This window comes from Malurus melanocephalus, unplaced genomic scaffold (genome assembly GCF_030028575.1).
Source record: "Malurus melanocephalus ecotype Western Australia unplaced genomic scaffold, MMel_1.1 scaffold_188, whole genome shotgun sequence".
NCBI classification, from domain to species: Eukaryota; Metazoa; Chordata; class Aves; order Passeriformes; family Maluridae; genus Malurus; species Malurus melanocephalus.
The window spans coordinates 577,832-594,330 of record NW_026623420.1 but is presented as its reverse complement, the minus strand read 5'-3'; the positions used below and the strand labels follow the sequence as shown (position 1 = coordinate 594,330).

General features: G+C 43.1%; 1 protein-coding gene across 1 annotated transcript in view; it reads right to left on the bottom strand.

Annotated features, from left to right (window-relative positions):
* Positions 1-6,613, bottom strand: part of URI1 (URI1 prefoldin like chaperone) — a 40,876-nt gene extending 34,263 nt beyond the window's left edge. Inside the window, exon 1 of the mRNA XM_057373158.1 lies at positions 6,222-6,613. Within this exon, the coding sequence (XP_057229141.1) occupies positions 6,222-6,296 (75 nt within the window). The 5' untranslated portion in view covers positions 6,297-6,613. The remainder of the gene's footprint in view (positions 1-6,221) is intronic.
* Between the last annotated feature and the right edge of the window lie 9,886 nt (positions 6,614-16,499).

Genomic DNA, 16,499 nt, shown 5'->3' with positions numbered 1-16,499 from the left:
AGAAATGCAGATTCATGCTTGCAAGGCTTGWGATAAATTCAACATCATTTCCACTACTGACTTCCTTCAGGTGACTCCAACTCTGCACACTTCTAAAGGTTAAATCTTCCACATTCAAGTATTTACTGCAGCTGATACRTGCATGAGCTGCCTCCATCTGTAAATGTTTGCAGTATCAAAATCCTCTCTGCCATGCAACTCATGCATGAGATTTCCCCTCTTGTACCCCCAAACACTAAAATTTTACCCATGAAATAACCAGTTGACAWTAYCACTTTACATTRCAGAACAACACTAAMGGATGGTCAAATATTTAATCACTCWTGGTAACCAGGATGTAACAAGACACAGAAAAAATAAACATTTAAAATGAATTTTCATTTCTTCCTCTAGGAAACTACACAGTACTTGCCTAAAACACGGCAATCACTGATGGAGAAAGAGAGAATTAGCATTTGCACAATTGTTTTTCCTAGAGCCCCATTTTCAATCAAAAAATGAAATAAAACTATTAAAAATTCTTCAGTCTGTTAGCACACTGTATGATCGAATGCAAAAGGAAGAAAACATTTCTGAGCTCTCATATTCATTTATTAAATCATATTACTCAAAAACACTACATTTCAACAAATTATTAACATAAAACCCCCTTTGGGTGGAAACTTTTGCCTTTTGAAGAAATGTGTTTGAGAAGAATATTGAAGGAATAGATAGAAAGAAATCTGAATTATGGCAAACATTTCTTCCTAAAGGAAAAAAAAATCTTACTTCGAAATATAGCCACAATTCTTACCTTTCTTTACAAGAAAATAAGTGAAGATCTACTATTTTTATATTAGTTGTGTACACCTCTGTGGGGCCTGCAGTTTTGCAGAAAAAGTAGTACATAAGCATTATTTATCAATAAATAAAGACTAAGTTCTGATCAAAATTATTTTGGGGAGCTCACAAATTCTATACAGCAAAAATCCCAAAGGCAGCAGGATTCTGCTGAGWGAGTTCCATTAACTCTGAACCAACYGAACCGGTGCAAGAGAGGAACACACTGGAGTGAGATCTCATCCATCCTTCACAGGCATCAGGTTTGTGTCCATGTCCTGTAACTTCATCCTGAGACACAGCTAAGAACTTGAAACTTCATACATTAGCTGAGGTCAGGTAAACACATTTGTGTGGCTACACCCAGTTACCCAGAGAACAGCAGAGCAGCACAGGCACAGAACCRCCGAGTGATCGAAGCAACCCAACATCTCAAGCAGGTTTTGCAAGCTTTGATGGAGTTTATGCTGCAACAACGATGCTGCTGGCAAAACTTAAGATTAACTAGCTTAAAATTGCCATGAGCTGTGACACCTGCCTCACAGACATAGCTGCAGGCTGTGGTTCAGCATTCAGCCACAGTCCTGAGTAAACTCTGCATCACCCCTCTCTGGCTCCTGCTACTCCACTGTCTCATCCTCCCAACTCCAACACACTCTGCTGACAGACATTAGGAAACCAGGAAACCACATGGATGAAAAATAGTCCAGGAAGAAAAAAAAAAGGCAAAAGGTCAACTATAATGTTTGGGTTTAAGCTGGATCCCAGCCCAGTTCATTGAGCAGCGTCACCAATGTGCCACCCTAAAATTGTTAAGACTGAAAAAAAGCAGACTCAAACAAAAATATATAAAAGTTGTTCAAATTCAAGTTACTTGGACAATTCACATGATTATTAAGAAAAATTCAAAACAAGTATCTGAGACTGTTASTCCTGTGCTCCAGCCCATGCTAAGAGGCAAGAGTAACCACAAAACCAGCACCTGCACAGTGCAGGACCGTGTCCCAATGCCCTCACCACAAAAACATGAAGCTTTAGTGCACTTGCTGCTCTGAGGGCCTCAAAAGGCAAGCTCTGAGYCAGCATATACACCTGCAACACTGAAGGCTCAGATTAAAACAAAATACAGTTTGGCTATCTTGAAGGATGAAAGAAGTACTTGAGAAAAGGAGTATCCAAATGGACCTGTGAAGAGAGGTTACAAGCTTAACTTATGGAATGGAGATCAGCAAAGATATTAGAGATAATAAAGAGGATTCCCAAATAGTACCCTGGTCACTGTATCTATTCACAGCATCTGTAGACAGCTGCAAGAGCAGCACAATTCAGTAACATTTAAATTTTGCGCATACAATCTCATCTACACATTTTAGTTACCAATGAGGCCAGACACACACAGCCTTCCCCTCTCCAGAATAAAGGCAATGGTCTCTAAACTCTTTTGTGAATGGTCTGCCTTCAATTATCACTAAAAAAACCTACTGAAGATCTGTTAATTTATTTCACAACTCTTGACACTATATAAACTAGTGGGTATTTAATTCATACTAATAAGAACATGGACAAATATTGACTAAAAAAGTGAAAGTGATGATCAATTAACACTAGAGGAACAGTAAGTATTCCGTAAAAAGCTTCCAGATAAYGACTGAATTAGGTCTTTTACTTGAAAGCAGCACATGAGAAAACATTATTAGAACCACTGGACAGGGTGAAGTGTGTGTCATTACTAGTCTCCAAAAAGGTAATTGTCCAGGTACCTTTTAAAAAGGAATATGGCAAATAAAGCTTCACATAGGTTCTTTTTAAAAGGAGCACATCAAACCAAGCTTCAGCTACTCTGTTCCCTTTTCTCAAACAGTTATTCTGCAAAATGCAGTCCTGCTGCACTGCTCTTATACTCAGGATTCCTCTGGATCCTCTGAACTTGAACGTAGGTTGGAAAAAGTGCAAACCATGGGAGACACGGCACTGGAAAGAACATCTGAGTCTCATCTGTGAGTCCRCAGGCAAGCACTTCCAGATTTCCAGTGCCTCCTGCAGCACCATAAAGTATACAAGACCCTACTCAGCCTCACTGCTCTTTTTCAGACTGCAGGAGCAGCTCTAAAACTGCCAAGTTGCTGATTTCATAGCACAGATATTACTTGGAAAAGACAAACAGAAGCAGTCAGCCCCAGAAGTATATCATGCAAGACGAGAAAAAAAAATAGAAGAGTGTAAGCTTAGGATTTTGTGATTTGTTTCTCCATAACCGACCTACAAGTTGTTTAGCTGTCAAAAAGCTTTAAGTACCCAGGATCATCTAGAAATTAAAGATCATACAGCTYTACCATTGAAATTCATAAAAATTAAGAATATGTGATAATGCACAATGGCCAATGAGTTACAGTAAGAACTTCACTCAATCTAATTCTGCTTTGTTGTCATGATGAGTGACAGGAGAGTCACTTCCATGTCCTAATTTTCCTAAAAGGAAAATAAAAAAATGTGTTTGTCAGTGCAATACAAAAAAAAAAAAAAAAGTCATACTGCCATCTAATACTGTAATCCTTAGGATTCTCCATGCCTGTGTCTGAACTCTGCAAATGTCCCTTGGGTCTAATTGGTTCTGTAATGTCTCCCATTACACGTATCGTCATTGCACTGCTCAGAAACTATAGAACCTATCATCCCACTGTAAATTCACTGTCYACACAAGTCTTTCCAAATCATACACATCTGACTTGTCAGCTCCCCATCAGTTAGTAATCCCAACCCACTTGATTGCGGGAATAAATGTATATCAAATATTATGTTTAAACGCAGGCCCTATAACATGAGAAACCTCCTACTTAAATATTCATTTTATAATTCCTGTACTAACTTGCAATAGATTTACTGCAGTATTTTCAGCTAACATATATTGCTTCTGCAAGTAACCCATGATGCATATATTATATTCTTCTTACAGAAATATTCAAAACTTTACGCAGGCATTGTGCTTCCAATGATGGTCTTTATCATGAAAATTACTAGAAATTCTTCTATAATTTATCCCCAAGATACACATTCTAAGTCATGTTTTTATACAAAGTGCCTTCAGTAGGAGCACTGAAAATTGCTTTTAACAGTTTGGTCTTACCATCACCACAAATTAACAAGATGAAATCTGTCCAACAGGCAAGCAGTCCTAAACAAGAATTAAAATTACTTTTCACCAGGGGTCCTAAACCTGGAAGTTGCAGCCTCTATCCGATTAAAGACAGAAAGTCATGAACATCCTGTTCTTTTAGTATATTTAAGCAGGAAGGAAGCTTCAGTTCAGAAGTTCTCCAGGGCAGCTCTTTAGCACTTAAATGCTCAAACCCATAGCTGAACCAGGGTTGTACAATGGCCCGGGTGCTAAAATAACCAACCATGGTTCACATAGTATCTTCAATGCTGCAGGATAGGTACTGCTGTATTCCACAATTCCACTAAAGGTTGCCTTCAGATWAACGGGAATAAATAGGTTCCCTTATACTTAATCAAGCATCACTGGGACAGCATAACACCACAGTAATAAAAGGAAATTTATTTGCCTGCTCAAATACCAGTATATAGAGATACCATTCTGGCTGAGCAACTTTACTATCTGCTATGGTTCCCACGCTACAATTACTAGTCTACCAAAGTGCTGGGTAACTAGTTCTTCCTCATCTTTGTGCAGAGATCAAAACAAGAGYCTTCAACTTCAGTGATTTTGTGAGAAAAATACACGTCTTTGAGTAGAGGAAGCTGAAATGAAAAGACTTCCTCCATTTTAAAATACAATATTTTTGTAACTGAAAATACCGTTGTAATCCARTTATATATATTCATTGCGTGGAGGCAAAGTCTACTGTATCTTCATCAYGACACTCCATTGTAACCAAGATATGTAGTTCTTTAGTATAATTTCATATTGAAGCTGAAGTGTTCCATTTTTTTCAGCCAATTTGCAGAAATTATGTAAAGTTTCCCTATGATAAAATACAACTTTGGTACACCAGCCTAACAGAGGCTTAATTAATGGTCTCCTGGGCCTCTTTTCCACTGGAGCAGATCTGTTTAAGAAGAGTCTTAAAGTTGCTTACAGAGGGGTCTTACCATGAACTGGGAATAATTCTCTGTGGCTACAGCAGACGTGTGCTTCCACATTAGGCCTGACACTAAYGTACCAGGGAAATTATTCTTCACCAGATTCCACCACCTTGAAAATTAACCAAAGGAGCCCAAGCAGACGAGTTACTATCACCAATTATTGGCATAATGGGTTCCTATCCGTGCAGAACAAGTGATGCAGAGTATTCCAGCAGATCCTCCTACTGTTCATCCCCATTAACGGTCAGGTGGCTACGAAGGTTTCTTTTAGCAATGATCTAATGGGTATTCATAAGTGGACATGTTTGTGCACACAATACTCCAGACAAGGCAGACTCTTATATCACACAGGTGTTATTCAATTTCCTTAACTAAACCAGCCTGTGACAAAATACAGGCTGAAGATAAACTCTTCCATTCTGAGGAACTCTAATGTGCATCTTTGAATCTGCTTAAAAAAAATTTAATCCCATGAGCAGGGAAAAGTGAAAGGTATGCAGACTGGACAAACGTATTTGTGTAAATAAAACCCTGGACATGACCACAAGCTATTTCCACAGTGACTCCTCCTACACCCACACACAGCTCGCCGCAGGGCTGGAATCTACGAGCCCCAAGTCGCACTCGTTAAGTTTTTAGGGCCCACTTGAGTCAGATCATGAGCATAATCTACAGGAAAAAGTATCCTGAGTTGTGTGCTATGGTCTCAGGTGGAACCAGCCTCTAAACTCCTGGGAATAAGCTCAACAGAAGCTCCGGTTCTTTGAAACCCATTTCAAACATAAYCAACGATTTTTAAGGCAAGTCATGAACCATGAAGTTTTGATACACCCTCTCCGGGTGTAGGGGCCCAGGAGCACGCTGCCCCTCGGCATGACGCAGGTCACACACACGGCTGGGCCCTGCGCGGGCACTTTTGAAGGTGTGACAGTTCCGGAGGCCGGAGAAATCACGGAGAGGAGTGAAGAGGAGTAAAACACGCGTTTAAGGGCGGGCTGGTGCCCAGGGCAGGCTGGGGCAGCACCGGGCCGGGGGGCGCGGGCAGGGCCTCACTCCCCGCCGCCCTCCTGGCGGTGTGCGTGTCCCGGGGGGGTGGGGGCCGGTGTGTCCCGGTGCAGTGTCCCGGTGCAGTATCCCGGTGCAGTGTCCCATCCCGGTGTGTCCCGTCCCGAGGGTCTCCCGGAGCCCCCGGCCCGCCGCCCGTGACGTCAGCGGCCACGTGCCCTCCCCCGCCCGGCTCCCCCGGGCCCGGCCCGCGCCCCCCGCGCCCCCCGGCCCGGCCCCGGTGCCCGCGTTACCTTCTGGTGCTCCCGGCGGAGCCGCCCCACCAGCGCGGGGCTCAGCGGCGAGGCGCCGCCGCCGGGGGCCTCCATGCGGGCCGGGCCGCGCCGGCGGTGTCCGGGGCAGCGGGGAAAGGGGGGAAGGGAAAGCGGCCGGTCTGGGCCGATCTCCTCAGCAGGGCGAATGAGTCCTATAGAAATGTTTGTGCAGGGCGAAGCGCCGGCTCCAGAGCCGCATCCACGCGGGGGCCGCCGCCGCCTGGGCCCGGGGCGCCGCCGCTGCCGGGGGAAGAAGCATCTCAGTGTCGCATTCTGGGCCGCGCCGCCGCCGCCTGGGCCCGGGTCCCGCCGCGCCGGGGGAGCGCCGGGGCAGAGCCGGCCGTGGGTGCCGGTGGGTCCGCCCGCCCAGCCCGCCTGCTGCACTCTGGGTACGCGCCCGCGGCCCGCGGGAGGCACCCGGCTGCGAGCCGCGAGAGGCGGGCGCTCCACACCCCCTGCCCGGCCCGGCCCGGCCCCCGCGCCGCGGTCCGGCACCCCCGGGGCTGCCTGGCAGCCTGGCCCGGCCCGGTGTGACCCCGGCCCGGTGTGCCCCAGGTCCGCCGCTCGGCAGCGCAGGCCCCGGCGGCCAGGCCTCGGCGCTGGAAAGGGAAGCAGCGGCTGTAAGGCGCTCAGATGGGCCTGCACGGATCCCGGATCCACGGACGGACAGAGCGGGCTGTCCTTTGTAACAGCGAGGTGCTGGCACGGTAATTGCCCTCGGGATGCCGGCTCTGGGGATTGGGTGTGCACCCGCAGGGCGGCTGGCGGTGAACAGTTACAGAACCATGGAATGGTTTGTGTTGGAAGGGACCTTAAAGACAGGCTCTTAGAATCATCAAGATCAGAAGAGAACTTCAACTATCCACCCAGCACTAGCTTATAGCTCCTAAACCACATTGTCCAGCACCAGTGCCAAGTGCCTCTTAAATATCTCCAAGGATGGTGACTCCACCAGCTCCATGAAACCATCTAGAGAAATTATACTCCAATGCCTGACTACCCTAACAATTTTTTTTATTTTTTACTATCTAATCAATCTTCACATCTAGTTCTAACCCCCCTGACAAGGACAGGGACATCTTCCACTATCCCAGGTTGCTCCAAGCCCGATCCAGCCTGGCCTTGAACCCTTGCAGGGATGGGGTATTGATAACCTCTCTGGGCAACCTGTGCCAGGGCTTCACCACCCTCATGGGGAAGAATTTCTTCCTAATATCTAACCTGAATTTCTCCTCTTTCAGTTTTTACCCACTATACTTTGTTCTGTCTCTGCAGTGGGCTGCCATGACCTGGCAGATTGCAAAATATTCATTAAAATCACTTAGAGCAGCACTCAGGCTTGCCTACATGGAAAACTCACTGCATGGGAAGTGAGTGGTGTTCAGCCACGCTTAGGATACCTCGGAGTAATTTATGTGCAGTAAATTCAGGAGCTAATTCTGTGAATGGCATTAGACACCTCCAGCATAGCCCATGTGTGCTGGAAGGGAGCCACACTTTAACAGTGTGCTGGATGGCAGCGCTGCTGAAGGCCTGAGCAGCTCCACGTGGTGCTTGATGTCACCCTAGCAGCTGTTTTTATTTCAACTTCTACCCTTCAAACACAAAAGGGTATGTTCAGTTACAGAGCTTGTATTTAGTGCTGAACCTTTCCCAGGAGTGAATGGGGGTTTGTGTGTTTTACATTTGCCAGTAGAGTTGAGGGGCTTGTATTGTCTCCCCTACAGGGATTGGTAAGTGAGACATAAGGTGGAGGTACAAAGGGGCATCATCCCTACGTTTAGATCAAGGGTCTCCCTCTCCTGCAAAAGAATCAACACATCCTTTCCACAAGCAGAACTAACCCTGTACACACCACAAAACGACTGTTTGTGTTATGCACATGACACAGTGTGTGCTGTGCACTTTTCTAAATCCATGTTCCCATCCCCCTTAAAGAGCCTGGTAAAGCTCTACAGATGAGGAATTTAGAAACAATTTTCAAAGCATGGTTACTCAAGCTGGAAGTTAGCTTTTAGCCAGGCTTTAATACAGCTTCCAATATTGCAAATAAAAATTTGCAAGTGCAGCTGGGTAGTTTGGGTTTTGAAATAACTACATCCATAATCTTCAAGAATAATTGAAAGTTAGCTAGAATCTCTGGCACATATTTGTCATTTAGGGAGGGATTCTGTATCCTTTAATGGACAAGAGACATCTATCTCTCTGTTGCTATCAGAAAACAGTTCACCAGCAAAAGGATGTCTCAAGTGTAAACAGGTTATACAAATCTTGCAGTCCTTCTAAATGCCCCTTGTAAATAACCCCCTTTCAGCCTGCTCAGAACCTATTCTGAACTTTGCTTATGAGTTTGCAGAGAAGATRCTACAAATACTGGTTATTTTTAAATGCTCTAGTTGATCCCATTTCATTTCAACTCGGTGGGAGGATAAAACGGATGTAGAATATAAAGATACATATCAAGATACATATCTTGAGCTCTTACTGTTTTTGCCTGACATAAAAAAAACCTGAAGTAACAGGAAGAGCCTCAAAGTAAGAATTTTGTATCACAAGACACCTATTTCCTAATAGAATGTGACGAGACATGCAATCATTYCTCTCGGTTCTTCATCCAAAGACTTCATTTCCTGTGCCTGGAGTTCACCATTTAGTYTGAATGTGTTGGGTTGAAGGCCTCTGACAGTTCCAAAGTGAGAGGCTGCATCATTACCAGAGTAATGGCTGCTTGCATTTGGTTGTACTGATGATAGTATGGAATAGTTTACGGCATCCTTTTGTACATTTTGTTTTTCATCTGCCAATGAAGAAATGTTCTAATAGTGACAAACAGATGGGATACAGCATTTGCCAAAGATGAGCATRGAGCCTTTCTCTGGGTCACATTCTTTTGCACTTATAACCTGTACAAAACCACTGTCACCARTGAAACTCAATGGATTATAAAATAAATCAAATTGAAATTTGGCCTTCTAAGAGGGAGATTTTTTTTGTTTACTTGTTTATAACATTAAATCTTTAGATGCCCTACCAGATGATTTTCATAAAACGTTGGAGAAAACTCTGGAGGACTCTCTGTAATTAAGCAAGGGAAAGGCAAATAAGCAAAGCTTACATGTTGTGTTCCAAGTGGCTGGCTTAGTGCTCASCAGACATGCCCACACTGTAGATGAAGACAGGGCTGCTGGCAGAGCTCCTTCCAAACCTCAAGCAGGCTAGATTGGATGAACTTTTAGARTGAGAAATCAGTGCCATGTTTTCAGTTTTGGTATGAACAGGTCAGCTGTACCTGTGATAGCAGGGGATTAGAAGCAAAGTTTTGGAGAGGTCAAGTTAAGTTTGCAGCAGAAAATCTCACACCAGGGCTCTGGCTCAAAGTCATTCTTCTTTGGCAAAGAAGTRTGTGCCTTCTCCCACACTCATTGAAAGTCATTCACCACCACTCTGCAAAGACAGCAGTCACAAGGGAAGAGGAAAACAAGGAGAGGACAAAAAGAGGAGACATGGAAGCAAATGCCCCAGCCAGTCTCTCTGCTGAGAGAAACAAGTGAATCCATGACCCCTCTGTTTTGAAAAACCAGAGGTTTAGGTCTAAAAACATGGATTGCAACAAAAATGWAGATGAAGACAAGAGGATTAAGAGCCTTTGGAGCTCACACATGTGTGCAAATATGTGTAGAGCTGTGGTAAGAGGAACAGTATGGGTATAGGGAATGGGTATAGGGAATATATGGTATATAAGAGGAACAGGATGGGTATAGGGAATATATGCTGGAAAATGGGTACAGGGAAGAGCAACAAGAAGGAGTTTATCATAATCAAGTGGGAGAAAAAGTTATCCTGTGACAGAGCTCCTGTGAGAGGAATGCATCTTTGTAAAACAAGATGTGAGCTATGTGGTCAGAGATGTGACCACCTCTGTTGTCAGCACATGGAGACAGTCTGATAACAGGAATAGTGAATGACATCCCCAGGCTGTCAGCAGGCTCCTTGATCTACTTTAGAGGAATTTCATACTTGGTCTTCTGTCATGAAAAGTACATGCTAGAACTGTTGGAAATAAACCCAGACTAGTGTCCTCTTGTTAAAGCTAACTCATAATCAAATTCCATAAGACCAAGCCATCTTAGAATTGTGTWTAAATAATTCTGGCTGCAACACCCACCCTGCATGCTTATTATGAACTTTAAGTGATTCTTAAATTCCTCTGAAAGATTAAAAGCCTTTCCTTGTTGCTGTGACTTGCCAGGAGGAGAAGTGCCCCAGCAAATATTTAAGAATAACTGTCTCCACTCCGCCAGCAATAAYTGGATATTTTTTCTATCCAAAAGTTGTATTCTGAACAAGACCACTATTAACATTTCTAATGAATGTTCTTTATGTTGCAGATATGTCCTTTTGGGCCTTCCTGTTGCAAAAAAAAATTATGGCTATGAGTCCCCCTCCTTTAGTAAATTCAGAAAGCAGCCCAATTCCACTGGTTCCACATTGAGAGTGAAGCTCTGTAATGCTTGTAGAACCGTGGTCAAAGCATACTTCTCCTTCTGTTTAATCAGCCTGAAACAGCCAGTATTTTTTGTTCAGATAATGACAATGTAGTCAAACTACTAGACACCTTTCATTGTCCAGACATAGAACAAGTATGGGTTTTATATGGTTTTTGGTCTGAAACATCATGGTACTGACATTAGCRTGTTCCTCTCTCCTGTCTTTTCTCATTAGAGAATGGTGAGAGGCTTCAGGGATGACACAAACATGCTACTCATTTTTTGGTTACRTASTTAAATACCTTAACTCATGCTTGAAATGTAAGTTTAGGGGCACCAGGTGACAGCTAAATATTTATGTGTGCTGTGTCACCAACTTGGCCTCTCCCTTGCTATCCATCCACACAGCTATCCCACATTTGACACTGTGGTACCTGAGAACCATCAAACGTGATGATCCCTCAGGTTCAGTTTTTCTACAGAATTAAGTATTAAGTCGGTTGATGTTCATTTGTCTCTGCAGGGAGAACAAAGGCTCTGATTTTCTTGTTGAAGCTACTGGGCCTTAAAGTCCATCAATACAGTGTGCTGTGTTTCTACATTGATAGTGATRAAGAGGAGTCTGAATCTGTGTATTGGATTCAGTCAGGATTCRGAAAACAGTCAGAAATCACCCCTACTTATGTAGACACACATACACATTACCACACTCACGTGGCACAGCTGGTTAAAAAAAAGCTGGGACAGATTGTAAGCTTTCTGCTGAGACCATCTAGAGAAATTATTTTTTTCTGATACAAAAGGCATCTATGTAAAATATATATAAGGCAGGGTAACCAACTATTAGCGTGCATTATGCTTTAATCTTGTTATGTGGTTGCTAATAATAATAGCAGAGCTTGTTTTCCTGTTACTATCACGCAATAAAGTTCTGGGGCCCTCRCAGCAGCACAGCTGACTGTAGTCTAGCTGCTATTCTGTGAGYACTGTCATGGTTGGTTTAGTACATGAAACTTGGATGCTTTATTTGTATGCTTTGTGGTTGCTTCTGCCATCTTTGATTAGTATCACCTGGAAATCCCAGCTTTTCTGCATGTAGTCACACCCAAGAGGAAAGCCTGACTCGGAAAAGATTAGTGTCACTTTGCTTTTCCCCCTCATCTTTTCCCTGTAAAGGAKGAGAGCTTTCTGATCATGGCAGTGTATCAGTAAAGATAGCCTAGATACCGAATACCTTAAGGGCCTCAATCTCCTCTCATATGTCCCAGAATTAAAGCTGAAATAACTCTGTTGACTGCAGTGGTGATTTATACCTGCATTAGTGAAARGAGAATCAAGTTCTGAGGTTTGTCTGAGGTATACTATGAATTTTTTTCTTTTAGCTTGTTAAACAGACAGTACCAAGTGCACATTTCCATTAAGAAAATTGGGACATTAAGGATGTCTTGTCTTTCTCCCAAGCTATTTACTCCTGTACCCATGTGCTAAGGGGCTGATGAGGGTGGCAGTGTGAGAACAGCTCTCGTACCAACCCAAGGGGCAGATTTAGAGCTCTCCCACACCACAATGCACAACTTCTTCTCTAGTGTTTGGGTCGCTCATTCTCTTCAGTATAGCAACTGTCAAACAAGCACACACAAACCAAAGCTGGTCRCACAAAGTTTGCATGAAAGCGAAGCCTGCACTTCACTTTTGCAAGCTGGAASCAAGCTGCCAGCCCTGGGCCCAAAACAGTGCTTAGTGCAGGTCTTGCATCAGGTCCAGGCATGAGCTTGCTGGGCCAGAGCCATAGAGAATGCTCAGCTACAAGTGGCCTTGTTAAATACTCTTCACTGGGTGTGTTTTTCTGCCCATTATTGATCAAGGGCAGCTCACACACCATTATTTTGTGCTGTAGCACAGGCAGCCACTTTGACACTGTCTCAGAAAACTCTTCCTCTTGTGTCCAGTTTGCAGGCACAGAGGAGGGGTCCCTGCTAACAGGGAATTCACATTCCCTCTGCCCTCATTCCAAGGGATCAGGGAGCATTCCTCTGAATAAGTGGATTCATGTCTCTACAATGCAACAAGCCAGCACAGCAGCCCTAAATTGCTTCCCAAATTTTTCACCTGAGTTTTTGTGGCTGAAGTAATGCTTGTAACTACAAAGGTTGGGTTTATCATTACTTTCAATTAATAACTTTGTCTATCCTTTTAATTGTAATTTCTTATTCACTTCAGGGAACTATTTACATATATTTACATATATTTATTTATTTATACACTTTAACGAATGTACTCATATTAAAACAGGGCATTTCCCTRACAAGCTTAAACCTGTTTTCCTATCATTCAACTTCCCTTTCATTTCACCTTTTGTTTTGTTTCTTGGCATTCTTTCTGCTTTAAAACACTGCATTTTGTCGCTGAAGACACCTTTGGTTTCCAGATATCCTTCCAATTTTGATTAATTCCTCTCGGTAAAATCACAAATTATATTGATCATTACATTAATTTTTAACAAAGCAGCTGGCATGGGAATATGACAAACTGAAGGAAGCCAGAAACCATGGTCYTCTACTGCTGCTGCTACAAACCAAAAGCATATGACAATTTATTCCTGCAAGTCCTTTCTTAATGTAATCCCAGTTATGGACACAGTTCTCATGGCTTCAGGGAAAGGAACTTCATGATCCTGGACTCTCCTGAAGGGAGAAAAATTCATTGAATTGTCTAGGAAAATTTCTCTGGAAGCTGTAGACTGAGGAGAGTCAGAGCACGACTGGAACTCTTTTTTGCATAACCAGATCAAATCTGGCCTTGGTAATAGTGAGAAATTATTACCATCTGMATTCTAATCCATGGCATATGCAGTCGGGGCTGGGTGGTCTCRTTATAACTTGTAGGAGAGCAAACCTCATCTCATAAACCACCACTGCAGGTGGCACTTCAAATGGGGGTCTGGAGGCTCAGTGGTGTAACTCCACTTCTTGGTGAACTCACAGAGCATTTTTAGCAAAGGAAATGCAACAAAGTCAGTCGTCTTCATCATTTTTGACCCCTGAAGATTTACCCTAGATGTTTATGATCATTATTTAGGGAAAGAAAAAAAAAACTAAAAGACTTTAAGTGCATATTTTCTGTGGAGTGATGTAAACTCCAAATATTTGAGAAAACATCAGTAAGATGACCCCAACCCTTTAGGCAAGCAGCCATGGGCCCCAAAGAGGGGAATGCTTCCAAAAGATGCAGTCTGTGCTTTCAGGACACATGTACAAACAAAACCAACTTTATAAACAAAACAAATTAGAATTTATTAGACTCCTATGCTGAAGAGAAATAGGTGTTTCCATATCGTTTGGCATATCAATATAATTGACCTCATTGACTTGTCATTTTGGACACATTCGAACTATTTTAATCAACCTGAACCATATCAATTTACATGAAAAGCCTTAATTGGTGCCTATTTACTCACATTTATTGGGTTTCATTGCAAGGAAGGTTCTGCCTGCCCCTYTCACGTGGTCTCTGTTTCCATCTCCATGCAAACCTGGCCCACTCTGCCACAGCAACAGCTAGCAGCATCCTTGAGTGGCATCCCTGTGGTTTGACATTTGCATGCAAAATTATAGCAGGCCCAAAAGCAAGTCMAAAACAACATCACCTATGGTGGCAGGACTGGAAGGGCAGCACTTCTGAACATGCCCTCAATCAGACACTGGATCAGTGGTGATAGTTCAGTGAAGAGTAGATGCAGCAACATTTGCCATCCTCAGGAACAAAGAAGGTAGGGCTGCTTGTCCATAAGAGCCCTGCACTCTGGGCCAGACATGTTTGCTCTTGGCTGAAAAACAAGATTTTGACATGAGACAGCCTTGATAGGGAAGTTGCTGCTTATGCACAAAAGTGGTGCTGGTGAACCAAAGACATTATTGTAGCCCAGTGAAGAGCAGATAGTGCTTTTACATTTGATTTCAATGTATTTTGAATTTATTTGCTTTCAAAAGCAACTAGAATTTAGGAGACATGTATACATATATAATAAATCAAAATAAGTGAGGAAGTGACAGCATAAAGAACTGAAGACTTTGAATAATATGGTTCATTTTAAAATTACAAGAGCATAAATGCACAAAATCTTAGAGGCCTCCATCCAACAAAGCACTTACATGTATACTTAATTTTAAGTCTCCCTACAGTCACGGTTTGCTGAATTGAGGCATAATAATGGTAAACTTCTAGGCCAAATTCTGGACTGAATTCAGTAGATGCAGATGTCTTTAAAAGGAAACAATATGTGTATGTAGAAAGCACATCTCTAGACACGCATGCCTGATCTCTTGCATTCATGTTCAGAAACTGTCAAACGCAGGAACATTTGTTTGCCCTGATTTAAAATACTTGCCTCATCTGACACAGAGCCACTTTGCCAGCAGGAAAAATGGTCTCTGCCCAGAAGACCTTACAGTCTGAAATTTGGACAGATGAATAGCAGGTAAAATATAGAAAAGGATGAGCAGGGAGGAGAGCTGAAGTAATAGGCTCACATGGTTATTCATTACAGACATGTGCAGTCCGTGGTTGCCAAGTTATAAGTTTTAAATATAGAAGTTTACTTTTATGTACAAGTAATAATTATTAACAGAACGCAAATCTTAGGGGGCTCTACAGATCATTTTGACAATCCRGAGTGGATGGGAGTTTTGCCACTCATTTCAATAGAGCCAGGCTTTTATTCTGAAACTCTGCTTTAACCCATATGTCCCCGAAAGARAGCACACACAAACCTTTAGAGCCCAACTGCTCTACCCTGACCTATAAAGCCTGGAAACTTGGGTGCAAATATCTGGCAAGTCCCAGCTCTCAGAAAGAGGAAGTGTCATTCATCACACATCTGTAATGAACAGCAGCACGCCGAGCAGCAGCAAACCTTCTCCAGCCCTTCGTTAGAGCCAAGCCTCCCAATTAACCTTGCTGTCATCCAGAGGCCACGGASAACACTCACAGAAGAAGACTTGCTCCACAATACCTCACCCTGCAATGCTGCCATGCTTGTCTGAGATGAAAGGAGAAGCACAGGGTGTGGAACTGCTGGGCAGGAATGGTCTGTGCACATGGCCACACTCACGGCTCCCACCCCCTCCTAATGCCTCAGACCCCCAGCTCACAGAGGAAAAGGGATTTAAAACTGTCAGGCAGCAGCTTTCACTATTAACTTTCAGTTTTGAAACAGCTGAGACTTAGAGGTTTTGAGGAAATCTGGGTCCGATTTTTATTTTTRGATAAACTGCCAGGGAAATAAATCATACAATAATGATTTTCAGTAATTTTTATAGGAGAACTGACAACTCGCTGTGGTGATTCAGTATTTGCAGAGTACTCTACAATATTGTATAAGCATTTTAATTTCACCCATGATTAAAAGAATTCWAGGGGTCTGGGCTTTGTTCCTTTAGCACTTTTGAGGTGTGTCAGCATGAGGTGGGAAGAAGGTAGCAAAGGACAGCCTTTGTCCATCTGTTGCAGTAGACAATAAGGAATCATGAAAAGTTATATGGAATTAACWTTTCTTCTGCTATTTCAGAACTTTTACTTCACCTGAGAGAAATAAAACCCAGCTATTTCAGAGATGGAAACTAACCTTAAAGTYACTGGTAAGGTTGGAGTTATACAGGGGGTGTCCATGCTCTTGCCCAGTGAATCTGTTGAGGAGGGAAGTTTCCCAGAAAGATGACTCTGGTAAGCAAAATACCTTTGTAATACTAGCAAAAAAAAAACCTAAAAAGCG